We start from the raw sequence: 22,839 nt of genomic DNA on the forward strand, positions 1-22,839 counted from the left end.
TATACGTATAATCCTAAATATATTATAGGTATTATACGTCTCAAATAGGTAATATTTACACGAATGATTTAGGACCATATACAACTGTTAATGACCTATGTAACTGGTTCATAATATTATAAAATAACAAATTTACTTTAGTATATAATAAAATACCGGATATTAAATGATGTACCTACTGTAAACGGTTATTATTTTTAATATTTAAAAATGTTTTAATTGGAATGATATCGTCGATTAGTCGCATTGAAAATAGTCCTAGTGATGTACCTCTGTAGGTACTATTCAAAATCGACATATAGGTATAATATTTCAACTATAGAATTATTATATATTTTGTTAAACTATCATACTGTATTTACGTGTTGATCGTGCGTTGTGATTAATTATATACAAATACGATCCACTACATAACTATTAGGGCAATATCTGCCCTACAAAACCTTAAAATATGCAAGCCATTTATACCCTAAAAAAATCACTAATATGCTATTGAAATATGCATTTAAAAAAAATAAAAATCATAGTATTGAATAAGACTTTTTATTTTAATATGTAGATTTGTTTTCTTCTTACATCGGGTTTAAATCTAAAATAAAAATTTTTAATTTATTAAAAAAAACTGAATTCATTTTTATATTTTTAATGTAATACTAATTACCTTGAGCATTACATTGAACTACTAGATATTTTCTTAAGTCGGAAGACACAAACACCAATTTGAAAATATTTATTTCCTATAAAATATAAAACCATTTTACTAATATCTCAGGTGCAGGAAATCTATTTGAAATTAAGTTTTTTTTTATAAAATTATGTAAATAATTTGAAAGCATTTATTTTATAAAAACGAAAACCTCGTCAAGGTCAACTATAAATTTTAAATATAAATTCGTATTGCTACGAAACAAATTTGTATTTTACTCGGGCACGTTTTCAATGATCGTCATCGAAACACATGCAAACTCCTCGGAAAAGTCCCTAGCCCCGACGATATTACCCTATACATCACACTTGTAACGATAATATAGCAGCAGGTAAACTACAGTAATTGGATGTTTTTTTGGATTTTCGATTTGATACGCGGCAGGTTCCTGTAGGCTGTAGTGATGCAATAATGTTCACAACACGACTCGGCTAAATCACGCGCGGCTCGGAAACGCGCCGCTGCGACGGACGGCGTTTTCGGCGCACAAAAAAAAAATAATAAAAATGCCTCGGCCGCGCGCATCTTGCGCAGTGCGTTGCGTACAATATTATGGGCGGCGTGTGTTTAACATCCTCAACCGAATACAACATGTGAATACAGTAGTCGACGCCAACTGTCGGGGGCGTAGGACGTGATTTGTTTTCGGCTTGTTTTTTTTGTTGTTATTATTCGTCGTCGTCGCCGTAGCACACGCATCGCACTATTATTATTATAAATTATTTTTTTCTTATCACAATCGTCGTCGCCGAAAGTCAACGGCGTTTCGGAAGCGGCGGCGGCCGCCGAGGGGAACGATGCGCTTTTGAGATTTGAAAACACAGAATCACATCATCGTTATTATATACACCAGGTACGTCAGAATACAATTTATTTTTATTATATGGGTGGTCGCGCGGTTTATCGAACTCGCCTAGTACTGCCACTGTTGCTATATGTGCACTGCAGAATGATAAAACGTAATAACACACATTGTGCGCCAGAAAACTATATGCTCGTATCGAGTAGGCGTATAATATATAGTGGTTTGGTCGGTGTATCGGATCGTTTTTCGAATTCGCCGATAGAAATTAATTTTTATTCTCGACACAAAACCTAACAGAACGGTTTACGCCGCGCGTTATCGTAGATGCGTGTTGTTTTCCCTTTTTTCACACTCCTGACGACATTATTTATAGACATCCCTTACACCTATGCATGATATAGGCGCTATCTCGACTACGATGATAATATTATTTCGCAGAGCTACGCCAGTGCGGTTTAAAACGCCGCCCAGTCTTAAGCCCAGCGATTCAAATATAATATATATTACCACGTACCCACAGTCCACATAATTACGATTTCTAATAAACGATTTTCATATTATCGTGTATACACGCGCGCCATTGTATTACATTATTAATTATTATAGGTATATTATGGTATTCATAGTGTTATCCACACACGGCCGCACCTTTGACCCGGTATACTATATGTACAGTGGTGTTTGCAGCCGCGGTAGTCGAAGCCTCCGATTAACGAACCAAATAATAAAACGCGATTGCGTTGCCAAACCCGATCATAATATTATAATATATTGTACGACTGGTGTAACACTACTACGTACAAATATGAGTATAACATGAATATAACACTACTACTACTACTACTACTACTACTACTACTACTATATATGTATATCATACGCGATACGTGTAAATGTGCAATACATATATTATGATATGTGAATTGTGTGTGTGTGTGTAGAACTGCGTGGGCCGACGTTTCCAGAAACGAATTCGATTAGAACCGTCCGCGGACGATTTGTTCGACGATTTTTTAATTGCCAGTAATTAAATCAGCGTCCGACCATAATCGCGTGTTACATTTTTTTATTTTTTTTTTATTCATCATTGGATTAACGAACCGCATCCTGGACACGTCTGTCCGCGTGTCCGAAATCCGTGCCGTCCCGGGTCCGAGATCTGTGTGTCTGTCTGTAATATTATTATTATTATCATCATCGTCATATACAGCTGCTCAGTGTCACTGACTGCACTTAGACATATATATTATGAACGATATGTTGTAAATGGTATTGTACTGACGAGCACGTTTCGTGACCCAGCCCGCCTCCATGGGGTTTGATTGTCTTTCAATTTAAGTCGTCGTCGTCGTCGTCTGAGCTGAACAGGGACCCCTCGTCTTATTTCGAAACGCGCGATTGACAATATATACTCGATATAGCCAACCCGTTTGTATAGCGAGTGAGTGTGCGTGTGTGTGTGCGTGCTGCCTGCGATAGTCGCCAGATGTTGGACGATGCTTATAATATGAGTGTGTGTGTGTGTGTGTGTGTGTGTGTGTGTGTGTGTGTGTGTGTGTGTGTGTGTGTGTATAAGCTGCAGGCACCTTAGTGTATATAGAATAAGATGATCCTATAACAATATTATATATTATTCAGGACGAAATTCTTACAGGGCGATCATGAGATTTGCGAGATCGATCGATCCAATAGCCATAATAATATTATATTTACTTGAAAACGGCTGGGTTTGATGCTTTGTGTAGAGGTGTTTACATAATTATGATATAATATCATGTCAATGTGTAGTCGGATTAAGATATCGGATATATTTTATCATATATCTTATAAAAATAGTTTCGGATTTAGCTTTCAACGGGATGGTTATTTTTACCTACTAGCAAAAATGACTAGACATTTTTCTCACAGAAAATCAAATATAAAAACTTATATTTGCTATCTAAAATAACTCTCATTGTTGATGTTTAAATATTTTTCAGTATTAAACAATCGTTCGTTTATCTCGCTATACCTACCTATCGAATTGTGGGAATTTAATCATTAGGACATTTATATACATAGATCCTTAAACGTTTTGATGAACAACTTGTTTGTTAATCAGAGTAAATATGATTAGTTTAGTGTAATCTTTTGACCTGTGTAATGTTGATAAAAAGAAGACCATCCTAATAGGACTGTAACGAGAAATAGGACTAGAATTATTATCCAGTTACAAGTTAACAACATAATACTTATATTTTATAAAGATGATTTTAATTTATAGCCAACCTTTTAATTTTTGATTTCTTTTAAAACTGTATTAACATCGATTACAAATATTCTTTTGACTGAAATAGAAAGTCGTTTATGATCGTATAATCATACTTATTCGGAGGGCTGAAACCCAGGCTCTATTTTCTCATTTAATAAACAAATTTAAATCAACCCACTTGAATGATTTCAAGCATATAACGGTAGTTTAGGTTTGATTATTAATTAATACATTTTTTTTTAATTTATAAATATATTACAAGTGCCCATTTCCATAATAAGTACCTACATTGTGAGTTTTGAGTGGCTAGCTTTGAAATGTAGAGTGCTTCGCCAGTAGGTTCATATCCGCCAATGTTCACAATGATATTATCTATAAATAAACAATATGGAGGTATGTGAACATAATACAACATGACATGGTGATTGGAAACCAATAGGTATAATAGCTTTTATGTGCACACATAATCAACAATCAAGTAAATACGGATGTTTGATTTAACATTATCATATCTGTTAATTCCAATCCGTTATTTTTTAACGAGATAATAATCGTTTGATTTGCGTGGTAGATTGAAATAAAAAAATAATCCGAATATTCAATGCGAATTAGAAGCAATATTTAAACATAATGTATGGGAATTAAAATATTATTTGTAGAGTAAAAAATTTATAGCTTTGTAATATCGACATCAATCATACTTTTATATTATTTTATTTATTTATTTATTTAAATTATTTACTTTATAATATAGTCGCATTAATCATTATTCATTACCCATTCACCACTACACACATTCATAAATTATAAGTTATAAGTAAAAACCTTAAGCTTTACTATTGCAAAAAATAATATTTATATATTTCAATCGTGGGTACCTATTGTACTGCAGGGTTAAGGTATGTAACATATATTATTTTGAAATATAGAGAGGCTTAATAGTAGTACTTGAGATAATATACTTATAGACAATCGAAAATGTCTATGGATGCATTATATCAATCTCTAATAAAGTCAATAATAATGTTCTATAATTATACTGCATCCAAAAAACATAATTATAAGTTTAACACTTAACATTTGAGTACCAACATAAAAAAAACATATTTTTTTCAATTCAAAATTAAAATGATTTTTATTGAACACATTTCTGACTGATAGATACTAGTATTATAATTATGACTACGCTGCCACAAAAGCCATGTGCAGTCATTAACAGGTCAATAATACGTTATTCAAAATAACACTTTCAAACTCGATAAAAAAAAATATCAATCATTGGAGATCTAATGATGTTCATAGATCGAATCTAGAACGAATACAATAACAGTTTATGATAAGGTGCACATGTGTTCTATAACGTAATCCATTGAGTCTAAATTCCTTAAATTTAAACGCATGACCATTAACATTATCCATTAATTTTCTGGCAACGAGAGGTGATGTAAAATAACGTACACTTAAACATTCTAAACATCGTTCTTTATGTTCTGTGCTTCTTTGTTATTATAGTTACATGAACTGGTAGATATACATCAAATGTTAATAATAATAATTGTTTAATTAAAAGATTCAAAAGAGCCAACACATTAAAAAAAATATATATAAAATATCTAGAAAATGTTAAGAATTTGATAAAAAATTCAAATCTAAATCTTTAAGTTGAATGTAATTTCTTTCCGTATTACAAATAAAAACAAAATGGATTTTGCCTAAACTCATTTTAACGAGTAGGCTCATAAATTAATTAGCAATGTTAAAATAACTATTTAATAACTACATTTAACACGATATCACATGTAAAATAAATTTTTTTCCCAAACAACCTTTAATTTATTGTAATTCAAAAAATATTAATCGTTGAAACTTGAAACATTTTACTATCACTTTAAATTACAATAATTTAAAGGATCTGAAACTTTTCAAAATATTTGGATTAATTTTAAGCTATCTATACCGTGATCCTATTCACACTTTTCTGCGGTACATTGGTAGATATTGACTTGAGTGTTAATATAACTGCAGTTATAATTATATTATGTACATGAATATTATTTCATTATAATTACGAAATTACTAGGTGTGCAATGCATACAATTTGTTTTTGTTCTAAGCTTTTAACAGACAAAGTAATATAATTCCTAGTAACAAGCCCGGATTAATGGTAGGGGGTTCCAGGGGAAGCCGTGTCCCCCGGACCTCGATAGTTGGAATTTATTTAATGGTCTCAGATTTTTCCATTACTTATTTCGATAAAATCTATATCGAAAAAATCGACGATTATTCAAAATGTAATATAGGCATAAACTTATAAATGTTAACTACATAGTACATACCTATAATTTATATTAAAAATTATAGACTAGTGCAATAGTACTTGATACTATACAGACATACAAGCAATTGAATCAGATAAAAAAAATGTATTTAACTATACGCCAAGTTCATACTGTTTAACCGAAAGAGCTTTTTCAAAATTCAATAGAGTTATGAATAAAATACAGATCAACATTAAACTAAGAAAATTTGACTGCGTCTATGGTACTGGCATCTGAAAACGATATTCTTCAAACAATTATTAAAGAATTTTGTTAAACAAAAGTGAGGGAAAAATCTTTTAAATTATAATTCATAAGTAATATATGATACGGTTATTAATTATTTGTTGAAAAGTACTATAAATATATTTATTATAATAATTAATAGCTGGTATATAAATATATATATAATACAAACATCATTAATTTTTTTTCGTACAGGGACCCATTTAAAACTTTGGCCCATAGGCCTCAAAATGTCTTAATCCGGGCTTGGTAAGTAATTAGCAATAACTGTATTACTATTAGGTATTACAATTAACAAACAATAACAATACAAATATATATTATATTTAAAAAGGTATATCCTTAAGAATACACCGCTGCATCTACTGAGCGACTTCACCTGTTTTTTATTTTGTTTTAAATGCTGCAGAAAACAAAACGTGTATAAATAATATGTGTTTACATTTTCTACATCCCCTAATCCAAGTTTGTGACACCCCAGACGAAAATCTTTGTTCTAGACAGACATTTCATTCGAATATTTGCCGTTGATTGGTTCAAACGACAAACGTCGAGTCGTACAATACGTAATCTGAATTTCTGAACCATCGTTGTTTTAGAAATTCGGATCATTGTTCACCGGTGTTCACAACAATGTTAATATTATAATGACCAAAAATATATAATATTCCTTACGTCCTTACACCTCACACAATATAATACTCGTAGTACGCCGATGATACTAAATCATTTTATATAATGTACGACGTTGTCATATTCTTTTATTTATTTATTAATATTATTGTTATTATTTTTTTATAGATTTCCAGAAAATCAGTGGCACAATGGACACGGCAATGGGTAAGTAGCGTTGGTGGCGGTTATAATATTATATGTTCAATGATATAACTTATACGCTACACATGCACTCGTGTGCATAGTAAACAAGAAGACCACCACACCATATATACATATATGATACGCACACACGCACACGTGCGCTTGCACACACACAATGCCCATTAAATCGCCCTTCCTGCATATAAAACATCCCCGTGACTAGAAATACTTAATCGATTATAATATATAATTTTTATCATCGTTATTATTATTATAATATATTTAGAAAACGTTTTCTTTTCAAGACTCACGGTTACTGTTTTTTTTTTTTTTTTTGAAACAGCCGACCATTATAGTGCGTGCCACCGCACGGAGATCTCGTTATACATATAAGTAGTGAGTACATCCGCCGATGTCCTCTGCCATTAAGATCGTCCATGCCCGTTAAACGAGGGACATGTAATATATTGCTGTACCATAATTATTGTGTGCCGCATTATCAAATTATTTTCTGATAAAATATTACATACGATTTACTGTGTTTTAGGCACACGTCTCAATCTATCGTCCTACGACCGCCGAGATGTAGATTATAATTATAATAATATAGCTGATGTACCGATACGACCCTAACCATGTGATAACAATATCTTCCTAGCTCTGGCGAACCCGGTTTTGTCACCACAGTGATATTTTATGAACCTCACAGCCTAATATCTATACTCATCACACGCGTCTAGTTGTATAGTTCCATCGAGATTATAATATCAACCCGTCACGATGGCGTACGATGAAACGTACTAATAATATTATATTCGTAGGTTCCTCTATTGGCTATATATTGTGTATGCACTCCAAACACCATTAATGCGTCCGGACGCGTTTTTGATAATATAATTATATTATATGTTCGAAAAACGCGTGTACAGCCAACGTTCGCTAAATATGGACGGCATTGTGTGCAGTTACAGTGGGATTATTATGTTTCCCGATATTCGTATTTCACCTCAAAATTCCGTCAAGATGTCTGGTGCATACGGGGTCCGGTTTCCTGTCGGTGACGGCGGGCGGCGAGTCAAAAGGCGCACGACCGCGTGTTTGTACAATGGGGCCCCTGCTGCAGAAGGTCGGTCTTTTTACGACCCGAACCGAACTGGTGGGCCGGCGGGGGTGGGCGGTCGGGTGGGGGAGGTGGAAGAGTATTGCACACACGATCGGTGCCATGTGTAAATCGTTTACGAACAGCGTGCACGCGGACGGTTACCACCAGCCTACCGAAAAGTTATAACCCCGAAGAAAAGATTCAATCTGGACAACGTCATTATGCTATTGTTTACGGAGAAAAAAATATGTATATACACGACGCAGTGCGTGTACGTAGGATGTCTACCATATAATAATATATATATTCACACAAAAATACAATATTAGTATTTTAAACATGTACGGTAAAAAAAAAAAAACATTAAAAAAAAGTAATCCCTAAAATAGGCGTGTAAAAAATAAATAATCAACGAGTATTGTGCATGTAGCGTATATAATATATTACGTATATATATAAAGGATAACTATGTATATAAAAAGGATAACTACATATATGTATATAACTGTTTATCATTGTAGACAACCCTTCTTATTTCGCGTTGAACCAAGGACTGCGGAGGGTGGTCCCGCTGGCTGATAGGCAGAGGATGGCCAGGAACAAAACAGAGACGGGATCAATGGGCAGGACCAGAAAGACAGATAGGAGCGGTAACAAGTGCCTAACGAGGTCCTTTAGCGCTAACATTGAAGAAGCCAGATTACTGGTGATGGGACAGCCCAGGCCGGCAGACGTTGCACCCTCAGTTAAGCACAGGAGACACGCCAGCACAGGTCACAAGGTAAGGTTATTTTTATTCTTACTGACAGTAATTCGAGGCCAGAGACTTAATCATATTATAACATATACCTACACTAGAATTATACGATATAATATCTATATGTGTACACAAATTACTAAAAATAATTTTAAGTATTTCTAAATCATAATTTGAAAAATTAAAGCCAACTAAAAGTCTTTATAAAAAATAAAAAATCATTTAGAGTCTAGACAATAAAATTAGGCCACTAAAAAAATTGGTAAAAACAAAAAACAATGCATTTTTGTCTGACAATCATAATAGTTTTATTATCTTTACATAAATCGACGTTATAAGTGCATAAAATATTATGATTTATACGAAGAGAAGGCGGTAGATTTAGTTAGGTAACATTTTACAGGTAAAAAAATTAACCGTACGTCCATACCTACTATTTAGTATTTACTAACTTTTTTTAAAATTTATTTCTTTTTTTCACTACTCAAAATGATATGTGAAAATGATATGTGACTCCTGCTTAATTGATTAGGATATCTTATAATATATGTTTTCGATATTGTCATTAGCACCCATCAAACGATGAACCGCATATTATACTAAGACTGAGTTGTGGTTAAATAGTAAAACTCTTTTTTTTTTAAAAAATATATTTTGAACGATATCAATTTGAATAATATAAGACATTGTAATCTTTTCATACACCATTAATACAGCAGTACAAGAAAATAGTTTTCGGACACCTAAACTTGTTGTATTTTTATTGTACTAATGTGTGTGCGTGTTGAATTGAGTATTATAATAGTGTAGTATCGTACCTATATATAGGTATACTGTAATTTTTTTCATCAAACTTTCGAATGAATTCTTCTATTATTCAATTAATCAAATAATTCCTACTTGATATATAACTTGCAGGAATAATGATAACATCTATGTATTTTTAAATCGTTGACTATTGTTTTTTAAGTATAATATTTTACTAACCACTCGATGATTATTCTATCATAAATATTGTTTAATGAGTTTAATTTATGAAATATAATCGTAGATCATCATAATTTATAAAATAATATTATAAATTCGTATATATAACGCGTATTAGATACATTTTGTAAAGACATATGTAACAACTAACAAGTAAGGATACTATGTAAAGATTCTTGAACAAATAGGGTGCGTGGTGTGTTTAGGAGTAGTCATACAAATGACAGGTCGAGATTTAAGAGTGATGATACAACACAGTCATTTTAAACACGATTTCAAATCGTCACTATAGTAAAACGATTGTCTTTGTACAAATATAAAACATTGTACTTAGAAAAGATTAGTTTTATTTAAAAAGTGGGTATAATATGTAATAATGTGTAATATTGTAATAATAAATATAATATGATATTTATAGTAAGAACTCAAGCATTAAATCACCACTACTAGATTAACTATTGATAAATATATTATATGCGATGTGTGTTCGTTCCAATAATAGAAAAATAGAAAAATAGTTCAATAAACCAGGAATGATTTGATATTTCCCAACTAAAATATATTAATAATAAATCATTAGTCAATTGTGAACACTGTCAATGAACAGCTGGTAATTCAAACTGATTCTTGTGTTGTTCCCAACTGTAATCAAATATTATTAAACTTGTCAACAATGTCAATGCCGGTTGTTGGGCTATATTTCAGTCTATAAGTCTATAACTGCATAATTTATAGGAAAGAAATAGGTTCTAAACATACACCACGATGATAAATGTAATACATATACCTATTTGTTTGGAAAGTCATAAAAGTCCGACAAATAGTTTTTCTTACACGAGTTGACAACTGTATAAACACAAACCATATAATCCAAAAATAACACAATACTATACACAATGGGGTAACGTTTTTTTTTAAAGCGATCCCTCATATATTCTTATCTTAAAGATTATAAAAAAAAAAATTCTTGGTAAAAAAAACGTCTTTGGCAAAGGGCTTTTTTCTTATCATTATTAGTTTAAACAGTAGCAGGTCTGGGAGACGGATTATTTGGCACTTGTTTATGTGTTTCAAGGCTAAGGTTAAGATTAAAACAAATTGACACAAAAAAACCTCATACAGTGTACATTTTTAAACAATGGATAATGTAATGGTATTTAAGTTCAAGCTTTGCGCAATTTATTTACCGGAATTTCGTAATAATTATCATAATATATTATGTACATTTGTAATCGGATCTCAAAAGTCAAAGTTACTATTGAATACAGGAAAGTTAATCCAGCAATTTCATTTTGGTATTAATTAAGCCATTATGTTTTTTATATAAATATAATCACTGTACACTTTCAAGCGATTTTAATATCGTATATCCATAAAAGTAGAGATATCTATACCTAATTTTTGATGTATATTATAGTAGAGATCAATATTATATGGTGTATCACATTTATTTTTAAAATATCCACTCGATGATCAAAATATAATCGTCAATAATGTTAACCATTACCTTCCTTATTATATTATAATGTTTGTGCATATCATAATATCTTAAACTTATCCATATGGCTATATGAGGTAACTATATATATATATATATTCATATATCACATCGGTGTACTAAACTAGTAATAACTGCTGCAGTATAATATTATACATACCTACCTAATTTTATTTATGTATAACATTATACTCTCTGATACTCGCTGCTGTGGATGATTTTCGTTTATTACGGTCACGCAATTACTCATCATTATATGCAGCAGCCGACGTGTAAATATTATTGCCGAAAACAGACGGAAATCTAATCACGATTTATTTCTGCACAGGATTCGCTACAACACGACTTGGTTCACTGCGATCTACAACCCGACGGTGACGTTTTCTTCAGCAGCAGCGGTGACGTGCGGTATAGCAACCTGAAAGCCACTGTCCGAGGGGGCCGAAGACACTCGATAAGCTCGTTCGGAAATTATTCCAGCAGACGTCCGCTGAGTGACTGCATGGCGAAATCCCCTCGAGTTGCCGGCGACTTCAGAGGTAATCCATTGTTTCAGTACACCTGTTACCTACCAAAAACTATACGATAGGATTGTGCTTTTTATGTTTGGTTTCGTGCCAAAAAACCATGTTCAGCTCATCATCGCGCTACGTATATTATTACACGATAAATCGTTTTATTTCCGTGCAAATTGTACATGCAACCGGACGATGTGTCTTATATTGTGAAATGTACAGAGTGTCCCGTAAACTTTGCGCTTTTCACAAAATGAACAAATCAGTAAAATCCATCCGCATATTTACATTCGTCAATATCTGGGATTTAACAATGAAAAACAATATCCGTCATAGGTATTACGACCCCATCCAAAAACCAAAAGCCAAAAGAGCTCCACCAAATTCTTAAATGCGTACTTTGTGACACACTCTGTATATAATAAATAATAATAATGATTTTATTGGAATATTGGACTGTGGGAAATTAATACGACCAAGTATTTTACCGATAAAATTGTATTTGCGCATTGTTTTTAAAACTATTATAATATACTGCAGCACGACGGTTGAGAAGTTATATTAGTAATAATTATTAATCAAGAAGAATTATGAAATCGCGAATTCCTGATACATATAAATAATGTGCAATTGGATTGGTTTATTTTTCTATCGGTTCAGTTATAATTTATGATTTATCTTGATGGACGTTCTTATTTGCCAAGCTTATATTTAATATTTATGCTTAAATAATAATACCAATGGTATTTTGAAATAATGCAGGTTATTATATGCACCTTATAAACTATTTAACATAATATCATATGTAAACTAAAATACAGAGTGTCGCTGTTTGAAAGTTGACTTTTCTCGTCAGTTTGTATTCATAAATTGTTAATAAAGTAATTAATAAAATAAAATGCAGAATCATATTATGCATTCAGCCGATAACCCTGAGAGAACGGTTACAAGGTATAAGTTCTAAGTTTATTAATAAACTAATATAGGATTTTAAATATTTAAATCGTGTAAAACATCGTGGAATAACTGAACAGAGCTCAACAATCGCTCAAATACTTAAAAATGAAATTATAATGCATTAATTCAAATCGTATTACAATGTAATATAATACTGATTCCATGCGGTAATTTATATTTTTTACCACTCTTTAAAACATTAAAACTGTATTAACTGTAAAGTGCAATATCACAAAAAAACGAGGTCAAGCTAAATGAGTAGCAAACGTGGATTACAGAATTGTATTTTTAGAGTAAAAATCTACAAGTGCATACACTTTCTATCACAAGAAAGCATTAAAATGCTTTCTTGTGAATTTTCACTAGATACATTTATAATTGTATAATAATATTTCATCTTATCAGTGTCCGTATATTATGAATTATTGAATTGAGATTCAATTTTGGAAAAAAAATATGTTTAATAACTTATACAATGTAGGTATACATACATAGTTTTACTTTTTAGGTATACATAATAGTAAATATTATTAGTGTACTAGTAAATGTAAAATACAAATTGATAAGCAATATGTATTTAATAACTGTAAACAAAAAACGTTAATTAAGTACCTAGTACAGAATAAAATAATAGTACCTAAAATGTTAAAAATATGATTTTCAACTCACTTTAATACAAATCGGAGATTGAATAATTACTAGTAAAATTAATGACAAAATATACCATAAACTTTTCAGTATTGATTAAATATTATTTCTCATATACTTATCAAAGTAAAATATCATAAAAATAATCCTTAAATTATGTAATTTGATATTTTTTTTACAATATAACTTATAAGATGTTATGATAGCTATTCATAATGTCAAATTCAATAATACGATTTTATTATAATATTGCTTAGCGCTTATTGATACAGTATAATACAATATAAGTTCACCGTTGTACTGAGCACGACTATTAAAAAACATCATAGACTTGTTTGGAGAGCTTTGAAGTTTTTCTCGGGTTATTTTTAGGAAATTGATATTTTTTGATTGTTATATTCGTTTACGTTTTATTGTATGTGTATAATATACATAGGATTTATGCCGGGGAAACTTTCGTAACGTCTCGGAGTGTAGTTCCTGTATACAAACATTTCCATAAGAAAAAATCTACTGTTGGCTAAACAAAACAGCCGTCTACCGGTCTGAGCATGCGCACGAGAGGAGGGTGACTGTTGAGTAGGGAAGTGTTGCTTAAAATAGTTTCGGTCCGCCACTTTCGTGGCACGTGTTCCCTCGGTGGTACACTATGAGGATGTTTATTTCCGTACCTGCAGATGGAACTAAAATGTTTGCTAAACGATTATATAAATAACGAGAAAAAAAGGGTTGACGATGTATGCAATTGTAGTTTATGTGCGTACTGTGTAACGTGTACCGTATACATATTATTTCGAGAGACGATTAATTTTTTTATTACAAGCCGTTTCCTTCTGGTACGCAACACATACGACACACGTGTGCATATCATGGCTCTCCGGACTACGGCTGGCGTCTAGCGAGAGTTTCGTTTTTTTTTCGACGGCACGGCGTCGACGTCTACAACCTATAGTACAACAATCAATAAATAATAATGAATAATTTTATTTCTTGATATTGTTACAATAATCATCGTCAATCGTCTGTAAAGACGATATAAGTGGAGTATCGATGTTTAAATTATGAAGTGTATACAGGGCGATTCACCGAGCGTAGTGCTCACAAGTCACCTGCAGGACTCTGCAGTTGTATTATACAAGGGGTTGTATCCTGTATTTAAAATTCTGTAGTAATATGTATTCATTAAATGACTGATTTTTACAATATTCAATGTACCGATCGATTTAACAAAATATTCGAGAACCGTATTTTTGAATGCTGAGATTGAAAACAATTTAAGGGGCGTCTTCTGGTATTCTTTTTAAAAATGGAAACCACCCTGTCTTATTGCACCTTGTTAAGTGCATGATATTTTGTTTTTATAAAAATTTATTTATATATCCGAGTGGAGATTTAAACGAGTTTCCGAGTAGTTAAAATGTATATTACATATACATATATTTATTCATAAGGAATAATGATTTAATGATTAACAGTCCTTAATAATGGTTTTACATACTTACATATAATATTAATTACCTAGTCTAGTACTTATTCGGTTATAAAATGTCAGTTGATCAATATTAATTATTATAGTTTTAAAATCATCATAGCCATAATATCTTCTTAACCTACTATCGCAGACTAGAACTACTATCCTTACTCCTTAGTACCTTAAGTTTAATACTTGTTTACCTCATTAACTACATGTTCAAATTTAGATTTTCTTTATTTTTAAAATAATATTTAAATTCTGGGCTGGAACAGCACAATCAGCAAATATGAGAAGTAATAATACATTTTAACCGTGAATAATACGAGAAGGGGGCCCAACCAGCGATGGAACCCAACGTCATACATTTTAGGTTAATACATTTCTACAATATTTTCTTTTGAGTCGATGAGTGGTCGTATGTGTCGTGTATTGGTTGAGATTTTCGATACTAACGAGTTAGTATGGAATTAATGTAGATTGGAGTGATCTGTAATTTTGGTAGCTAATTGTATTGGACAACTAGTCTGATTTTAAGGTCGGAGATTAGTGTGGTGTTATATACAATTGAGGTTATTAAACGTAGAGTAATCGACTGGAATGCTTGCATAGTGTGAATTTGGGACGACTTAAGACAGTCGCAAATTTGGATCGGACATTTGCTCATATGGGTTTAACGTACATAAACAGATTTGTCTGGATTTATTTTAATTCACCGCTTAGTTGCCCAGTTGTCAATTGAATCTAAGTGGATTTATAGTAGGTTGGATGTTTTGTCAGGGTCATTGATAACTATAGTTTTTCGGTGACGTCCGAGTAAGTGACCATGATATTGTGTTTGTTGTAACAGGTATGTCAGCAGTATAAACTATAAATATTAAATATATCAAGAGAGAGGTTACTACCTTATATTACCTTATATGACTACCTTGGGGTAAACCAGCTTGAATGCAGAAGTTGGATGAGTATGAGTTTCCACATCGGATATTTAGACTTAGAAAATTTGTTTTCTTAAAAACGTGTTGTTTTAATATTTCCGTTTTCAGAAAATTATTTTGAAAAATGTTTACTTCACCAACTAAATTCGTTTTTCTACCAGAAACCACACTTAAATTTGATGTTTTTGAACTATTTTTACTATTCAAAATCAAAACGAGATGACTTATGACACACACAAAAAAATCTCATTCATATGAACGTATTATAAGTAGGCAAGTAGAATGGCACAAGTTATTTTTTCTCTGCAAGGAAAATTGAGGGGTCATAGATATGTTTATGGGTTTATTGCAGTGTACAATTATTTAGTAACATGCTACATTTTGTTAGGAATTAAATTAAATTCTTTTTTTATTATTGACTCTTGAAAATCGGTTTTGAAAAAAAGTTGAACCTGGTCCAAAAACGTATCGATGTTAAAATAAAAAAATATACACATCATTAAAAAACCAATCAATTGCTCCGGTCAGAATCGGTCAGTACCTATATAGATACTTAAAAATTCCAAAAACCAGATTAGGTATGTATAAATTCATAATTAACGAAAGAAAAATGGTGCCGAACACTCTTTAGTGAATCACCCTGTACACTTATAGTTTATATTGTCATAATCACGTTAGGAAACAAAATATAATAAAATGTTTTATACTGGCGCCAAATGAAATAAAATCGTGATTAGAAGTATCGATGATTCTATGAAATTCGCAGGTACCTACAAGTTACAACAACAGTGAACAATTTACATTTTATTTATTTTATGTTACAATAAATTATAAAGTTATGAAACGGACCTATCCAAATAGTATTACTCAATATCAATATTGTCGCTGATGTGTTGCAGTTTTGTACCTATACATGGTAGTTTAATTACAATTTTATAGAGTTCACTTATGTTAGTTAATTTGTCTACACTAAAATGTTAATTTTTCATAATTCTCTATTCATAATTAGTTTTAAATTGTATTAAATTTTTTATTTTTTCATTTCCAACTAGCCGCGTTCATCAGTATACATTACATATATGGGTACTAGTTGTATGCATATTAAGACAATTTACTGATATTTGTCATAATAATATATTAATATCAAATAATTTCAATATATATATAATGGCAATTATATAATTTAATAATTAATAAAATAAGAAATAAAAATCTTAAAAAAGTTTTTAACATCTTCATCTCACTATACCTTGATTAAAAATACCAATGGGCACCACCTTGTACAGTACCTATGTCTTCTAAATTGAGCGAAACAAGTACCTATATTATAATATGTTAGCATACATAAGTTAGGTACCTATAAATAGTTTTTTCTATAGGCATGTTTTATTCTAAACATAGAATTTAGATATGATTCATGCCTACTCTACATAGAGTATTTCTTACAGATAAAGGCAGTATAATTTTTTCGGCTGATGTACTTAGGTATCAATGTATCATAATAGCATATTCTTCAATGAATAACTATTAAATTATACAAAATCATCATATTTTAAACAGCTCAACATATAATAAAACCACGATAAAAATAAATTATTACAGTTTATATTAATAACTTAACAAGTTGATTAAAACAATTTGACAGATTATCAAATAATAAATTGTTTTGATGATCGTGGATATCGCCGGTTTGTGGTCTTTGGCTATTATATTCCCATGAGTCATAAAAATACTGCAATTAATATTAAATTTAAATATTATATAATAATATGGTAATAATAGGTACTATAAATATTTACATTTATTCTACTCATCAAAACTCAGGATTAAATTAAAGTATTTATAATGGTTAACTATTTCAGATCTAAGATAATATTTTAATATTTTAATACGAAATGTCATCATAGTCGGATTAAAGAAAAAATAAAATATATTTGTACATTTTTGGCAGAAATTCTGATTTTTTAGGTTAAAATATTCAAAAAAACATACTTTACCTATGTACAATTGTTTATTTTACTCAGGACATCAAAATTATGTTGTTTTTCTTACGTAAAACACTTAGACACAAATCACTAATCAGTGTTCACACGGCCATTTATATAAATTAAATCATAATTTCAAATGAGCTCCAGGAAAAATGCCTGGACTCAATTTTTTAATCTTATATGTTTACAATAAAATTATAAAGATAATTAAATAAAAATTCGTGTAAATTATCTAAAACCAAATTGATATTTTTTATGCGAATAATGAGACCATCATAATGACCTAATATACCCATAGTAATAATACACATTTGAGTAGTACAGGTTTTGAACTTGTAATGATAAATGATTAGGTTTCAATAGATATAGATTAAAACAACAAAATTATGATACTGTGTAGTTATTTATTTGCAAATTTTTAAAAATTCCAAGAAAACTGTCATTATTGACATTTGGTCTTTACACATTACACTCTATTATATTATATTTTGCATTTAATTTCCGGTAGATTTTCTTCCTCATGACTAATAATTGCCAATTGGCCAATATTCACAATTCCAAACAAAATTGCTTATGTAAATAAAATATAAAAACGAAAATACATTATTGATAAATTAATTATAAATAAAAATAATTGAATTCCACTCATTGCTTAAGATGCTAATTATAGTTATTTATAAATGAATTTCCATTACAAGTAATAATATTCTATAATGTGACATAAGATAAATAATAGGTAATAAAATTCGAACCATGATCACTTTTCAGAGATTACAATATTTTAGTTTTGATAACTTCGGTCAAAAGTACAGAGTACTCTTTAATTTGAATTTTATAATACTCATTTTTATCAAATGTTTTATAAGTATAGGATAAAAAGATAATTATGTTCTGCAAATACTATAGGTATGGAAATATCGTTTTTTCTTTTTTAACAAATTCACCATAATTTAATTTATTTTTAACTTTATCTAAACCTAAAATAAAAATGTTTGTTTTTTATCACTCAAAAAGTCAAAAATATAATGTGTAAGTGTATATGAACATAAATACTACCTACGCATGAAATCCAATATAATAATATTAAGAAATTGCTTCTAAAAGTCTGCAAATACTAAAATAAAAGCAATATGAAATATTTACAATACTATACTTTGCAGGTTCATCGATATTATTGACATAATAATGCTCGACTATAAGACATTTGCTACAGAATATCTTGCTATTATACTTACGTAATGTATTTTTTATTTATTTACTAGGGGAGATTTAAACGTCTACATAACAAGTCATCAACAAAATACTAATATTATTTTAAAGGAGTCGGTACTTTAATAAAAGAACATTAAAAACTGATTATTAAAAATTCTAAAATAATCATAGTATACCATCTGTATTAAATTTTTCCAAATGTTTGTTTTAGACATATTCCTATATTTTCCTATACTTCTATAAGGCTACATAAATATTGATACTCCAATTTAAATCGAAAGAACTATTAAAAAATAATGTATTTATGGATAATAAGCATTTAATATTGAAGTGACTGTGAATGTCTTTGTGTGGACACTTTTAAGCTTAAATTCGATATGACATATTTTATTGTACTGCAGCTGTAGCAAACGTAATGGATGTTCAACAGTAATAATAATAATAATAATGAATTAAAAATAGTTACTAATATAACTTTAGTAGGCAGTGGCCTTGGTGAACATTTTATAAACCATATATTCCAGTACTTACCTACCCACTCTTTATCCCCTTAATATAATATTAGTTATTATGTGTGTGTGAATATTTTATTTTTTGTTCTATGTCATTCGTCACCATGATGTATCCAACCACCCTAGCCCCCCTCGGCCCCCTCCAAAAATAATGCCCACAATATCATACAAATAAAACCCTGCAATGTTCACTGCACCACTGAAAGTAGGTAGGTATATCGCCCGTGATTTCCTAAACACTCGTATATTTTATTTTTATGAATTTTTGAAAATTACCTTCAGTGGCACAGGTGACTTTAAATAATCTTTTATTTGCATTGCTGAAATGAAAACGAGAAGTTGAAATTTGTATGATGGTATTTATCGATTAAATGTGATATTCTTATCGTGAAATGTCTATTTTTGGACACGATGTAACGGAAATAATATAGGCACATACCAGCTACTGTAATCACTAATCAACGTCAGTTTTCTCTATTTAAGTGGTCCGAGGAGTATATTTTAGTTAAATCATTCTCCGCACTTCCGTAATATGATTACGATTACAGTGTTTAAACGGTTGAAATTGTGATATCAATAGAAATTATTAAAAAAACAATTTTAACCGTGTTGACTACTGTTGAGTGATGAGTTTTTTTTTTTAATTGAAATTATTTTTGTCTTATTCTAGACTCATTATAGTCAAGTAACTATATCTTTAGAGTTTTGATCGAATAGTTTTAAAATATGCATAATATTAATGTATTAATGTAAAAACAACACGCCAAAACTCGTATAAAATTACTCTCGCAATTATATTTTATGCCTTAATAATATTGTAACTCTGCTTATCCGCGAGCATATGTGATTTCTGAGAGTTTCAACTGTTCATTACACTCCTCAGTCTTCGTATACGAAGACAGTGCCATTGCAGCGGACAGACGAAGTATTTTGTTTATTGTCGAGGCCTCTTAATTGTGGGCATATTGTTATTGATTTTTTATCATCTCATCGATGCCCGCTAAATAGGCTGCAGAGTTCACTCATAAAATATGTGTACAACGATAACAATCAAATATGTCATTGCAGACCGCTGTGAATCTTAAAAAAAAACACGATTGAACGCGTTGCACCTATTTCCGTATTCGCTGGGTACATAATGTGATATTCATAATATTCTCGTTTCTCGCCGATTAATATCGGATATTATCTGCCGCGGTAAAAATATATTCTGAAAACCGAATAGGGTCGTCTATTATACGCAATACACCGTACATCACGTTCGGCTGGCGTAAAACGGTCAATTATCAGTGACCCAAGTTGAATATCGATTTCTATCTGTAAATCATCATCATTAGTATAGTAGTGTATGATATTGTTTCTATGTACACATATTATACTGCACATGTATATGTACGTACAGCGTACGCGTGTGCAGCAGTCCTTCAAAGGCTTAAAAACTGTTTGATAATATTATGACGATAATTATGGGCGCACAGCGGTACGTGTTAAATAAATGCATAAATTTCAAACCGACCACGACTGGAAACCATCACAATCGTCGATGTTTTGGTTGACGTGAATATCAATTTCCACACCGTCGGGTCTTACGTTTTACGTCATCCGAGACAACACAGTGTGTGCGTATTATATATATAATATATATATATATATCATGGAGGTGCCTACCTACTTATATTAATGTAATAATATTATATACGTCCTATGCCTTAAATGTAGAAACTTTTCGTATTGTAATTCTGCCGTCGTCGCGCGGACCACTATGCGCATTGACAATTCGCTACTGGGTTTTAAAAAAAAATCGTACACAATATTATTATATATGATACACAATGTCTATATTTTATGTTTCTACAACCTACATGTATACATGTATATAGGAGCTTATACTCGACGATTGGTTCTGTTGCCGGATTTCGCTGGACAAGAATAATGATTATTTTTGTTTTGTGTTTTTTTTTTACTATTATTTCTATATACAAAAGATAAATAGGTAATAGGTATTTATTACATAAACACAATGATACATATTATTATGCTATAGTACCAGCTATGTAGTATATACTCTTCGCAAAACCAATAAGATTTATTAGCGTACAAATAATTATTCGTATGCAGACGAACCTGCTACGATATATCATAATACTTTGATCAAATTTTTTTATAATACTATGCGTAGCCGGTTATAGGTGAAGATTAGCTTGTATACACACACGCAGTGCATATACATGAATCACGCATAATATATAATAATTAGTTAATTCGACTCAATGTCATTACGACATTACTAAAGTTGATTAAACCGGCTACCGCCGTTAGTTATCGACTTCGCTTCCTGTTGTAAATTTGATACTATAATTTCTTCGAAGTAACTGTTCTGTATCGATAACCATCGATAGAAGCGTGTTCAATACAATGGTGTATGTTTTTTTAAATGATTTTTTTTTTTTAATAAAACCCGTTTCTTAGAGGCTACATAATGCACTGTATAGTCAATAATCATTAGTACAGAGAATATTTGTGCCTATTTTCTTAATAAAATTTAGGTGTTTGTGCACTATGCGCACGAGGCGTAGACTACGATGGTTTCTTGCAGAAATGTTCATCGTTTATGTATTTTGGTCACGTTTTTATTGGTTCTATTAATAAATAAGTGGTTTTTGAATACCTTTTTTTTTTGTTTCCATTTAGTTTACACAAAAAATAATTAAATTAAGTAATACTAAGATTTGTTTTTTAATAAACACTTACTCATATGACGAAATTCTCCCACGAGATTGAATGAATTCTTGCAAGATCCCCGAATGATTAAATATCGCTTAAGGTGAGCTAAGGCTTTTCATATACAAAATATAACTTAAAACCGTCAACATCAAATAATCACAGTAAATAGTCATTAACTAGAATTTGTCACAACGCCACCGTAGGTAAGCTTTCAATTCTATACGGAGAAAATTATAGCGAAATAGCTACGTAATCTAGCCTATATATAATTTTAACTTTTCGGAATACAAACAAATTCAAATATACTTCTATAATAATTAACACACATCAGTGTCAGACAAGGTTAATTTTAAATTTTTTTTATAAATGTTATTTTATTTTTACA

At 30.7% G+C, this 22,839-nt stretch overlaps 1 protein-coding gene across 2 annotated transcripts in view; it reads left to right on the forward strand.

Moving 5' to 3' along the window:
• The first annotated feature begins 1,271 nt into the window (after positions 1 to 1,271).
• LOC111030712 (phosphoinositide 3-kinase adapter protein 1) overlaps positions 1,272 to 22,839 on the forward strand; it is a 32,488-nt gene continuing 10,920 nt past the window's right edge. The window contains exons 1-5 of one of the 2 annotated variants that reach the window (XM_022310360.1): positions 1,272 to 1,559; positions 6,522 to 6,575; positions 7,128 to 7,166; positions 8,769 to 9,028; positions 11,818 to 12,028. In XM_022310360.1, coding sequence (XP_022166052.1) covers positions 7,151 to 7,166; positions 8,769 to 9,028; positions 11,818 to 12,028 — 487 coding nt within the window. In that variant the 5' untranslated portion in view covers positions 1,272 to 1,559; positions 6,522 to 6,575; positions 7,128 to 7,150. The remainder of the gene's footprint in view (positions 1,560 to 6,521; positions 6,576 to 7,127; positions 7,167 to 8,768; positions 9,029 to 11,817; positions 12,029 to 22,839) is intronic. The other variant, XM_022310359.1, reaches the window with a different exon arrangement.

The sequence above is a fragment of the Myzus persicae genome, unplaced genomic scaffold (genome assembly GCF_001856785.1).
Source record: "Myzus persicae strain clone G006 unplaced genomic scaffold, MPER_G0061.0, whole genome shotgun sequence".
Taxonomy (NCBI): Eukaryota; Metazoa; Arthropoda; class Insecta; order Hemiptera; family Aphididae; genus Myzus; species Myzus persicae.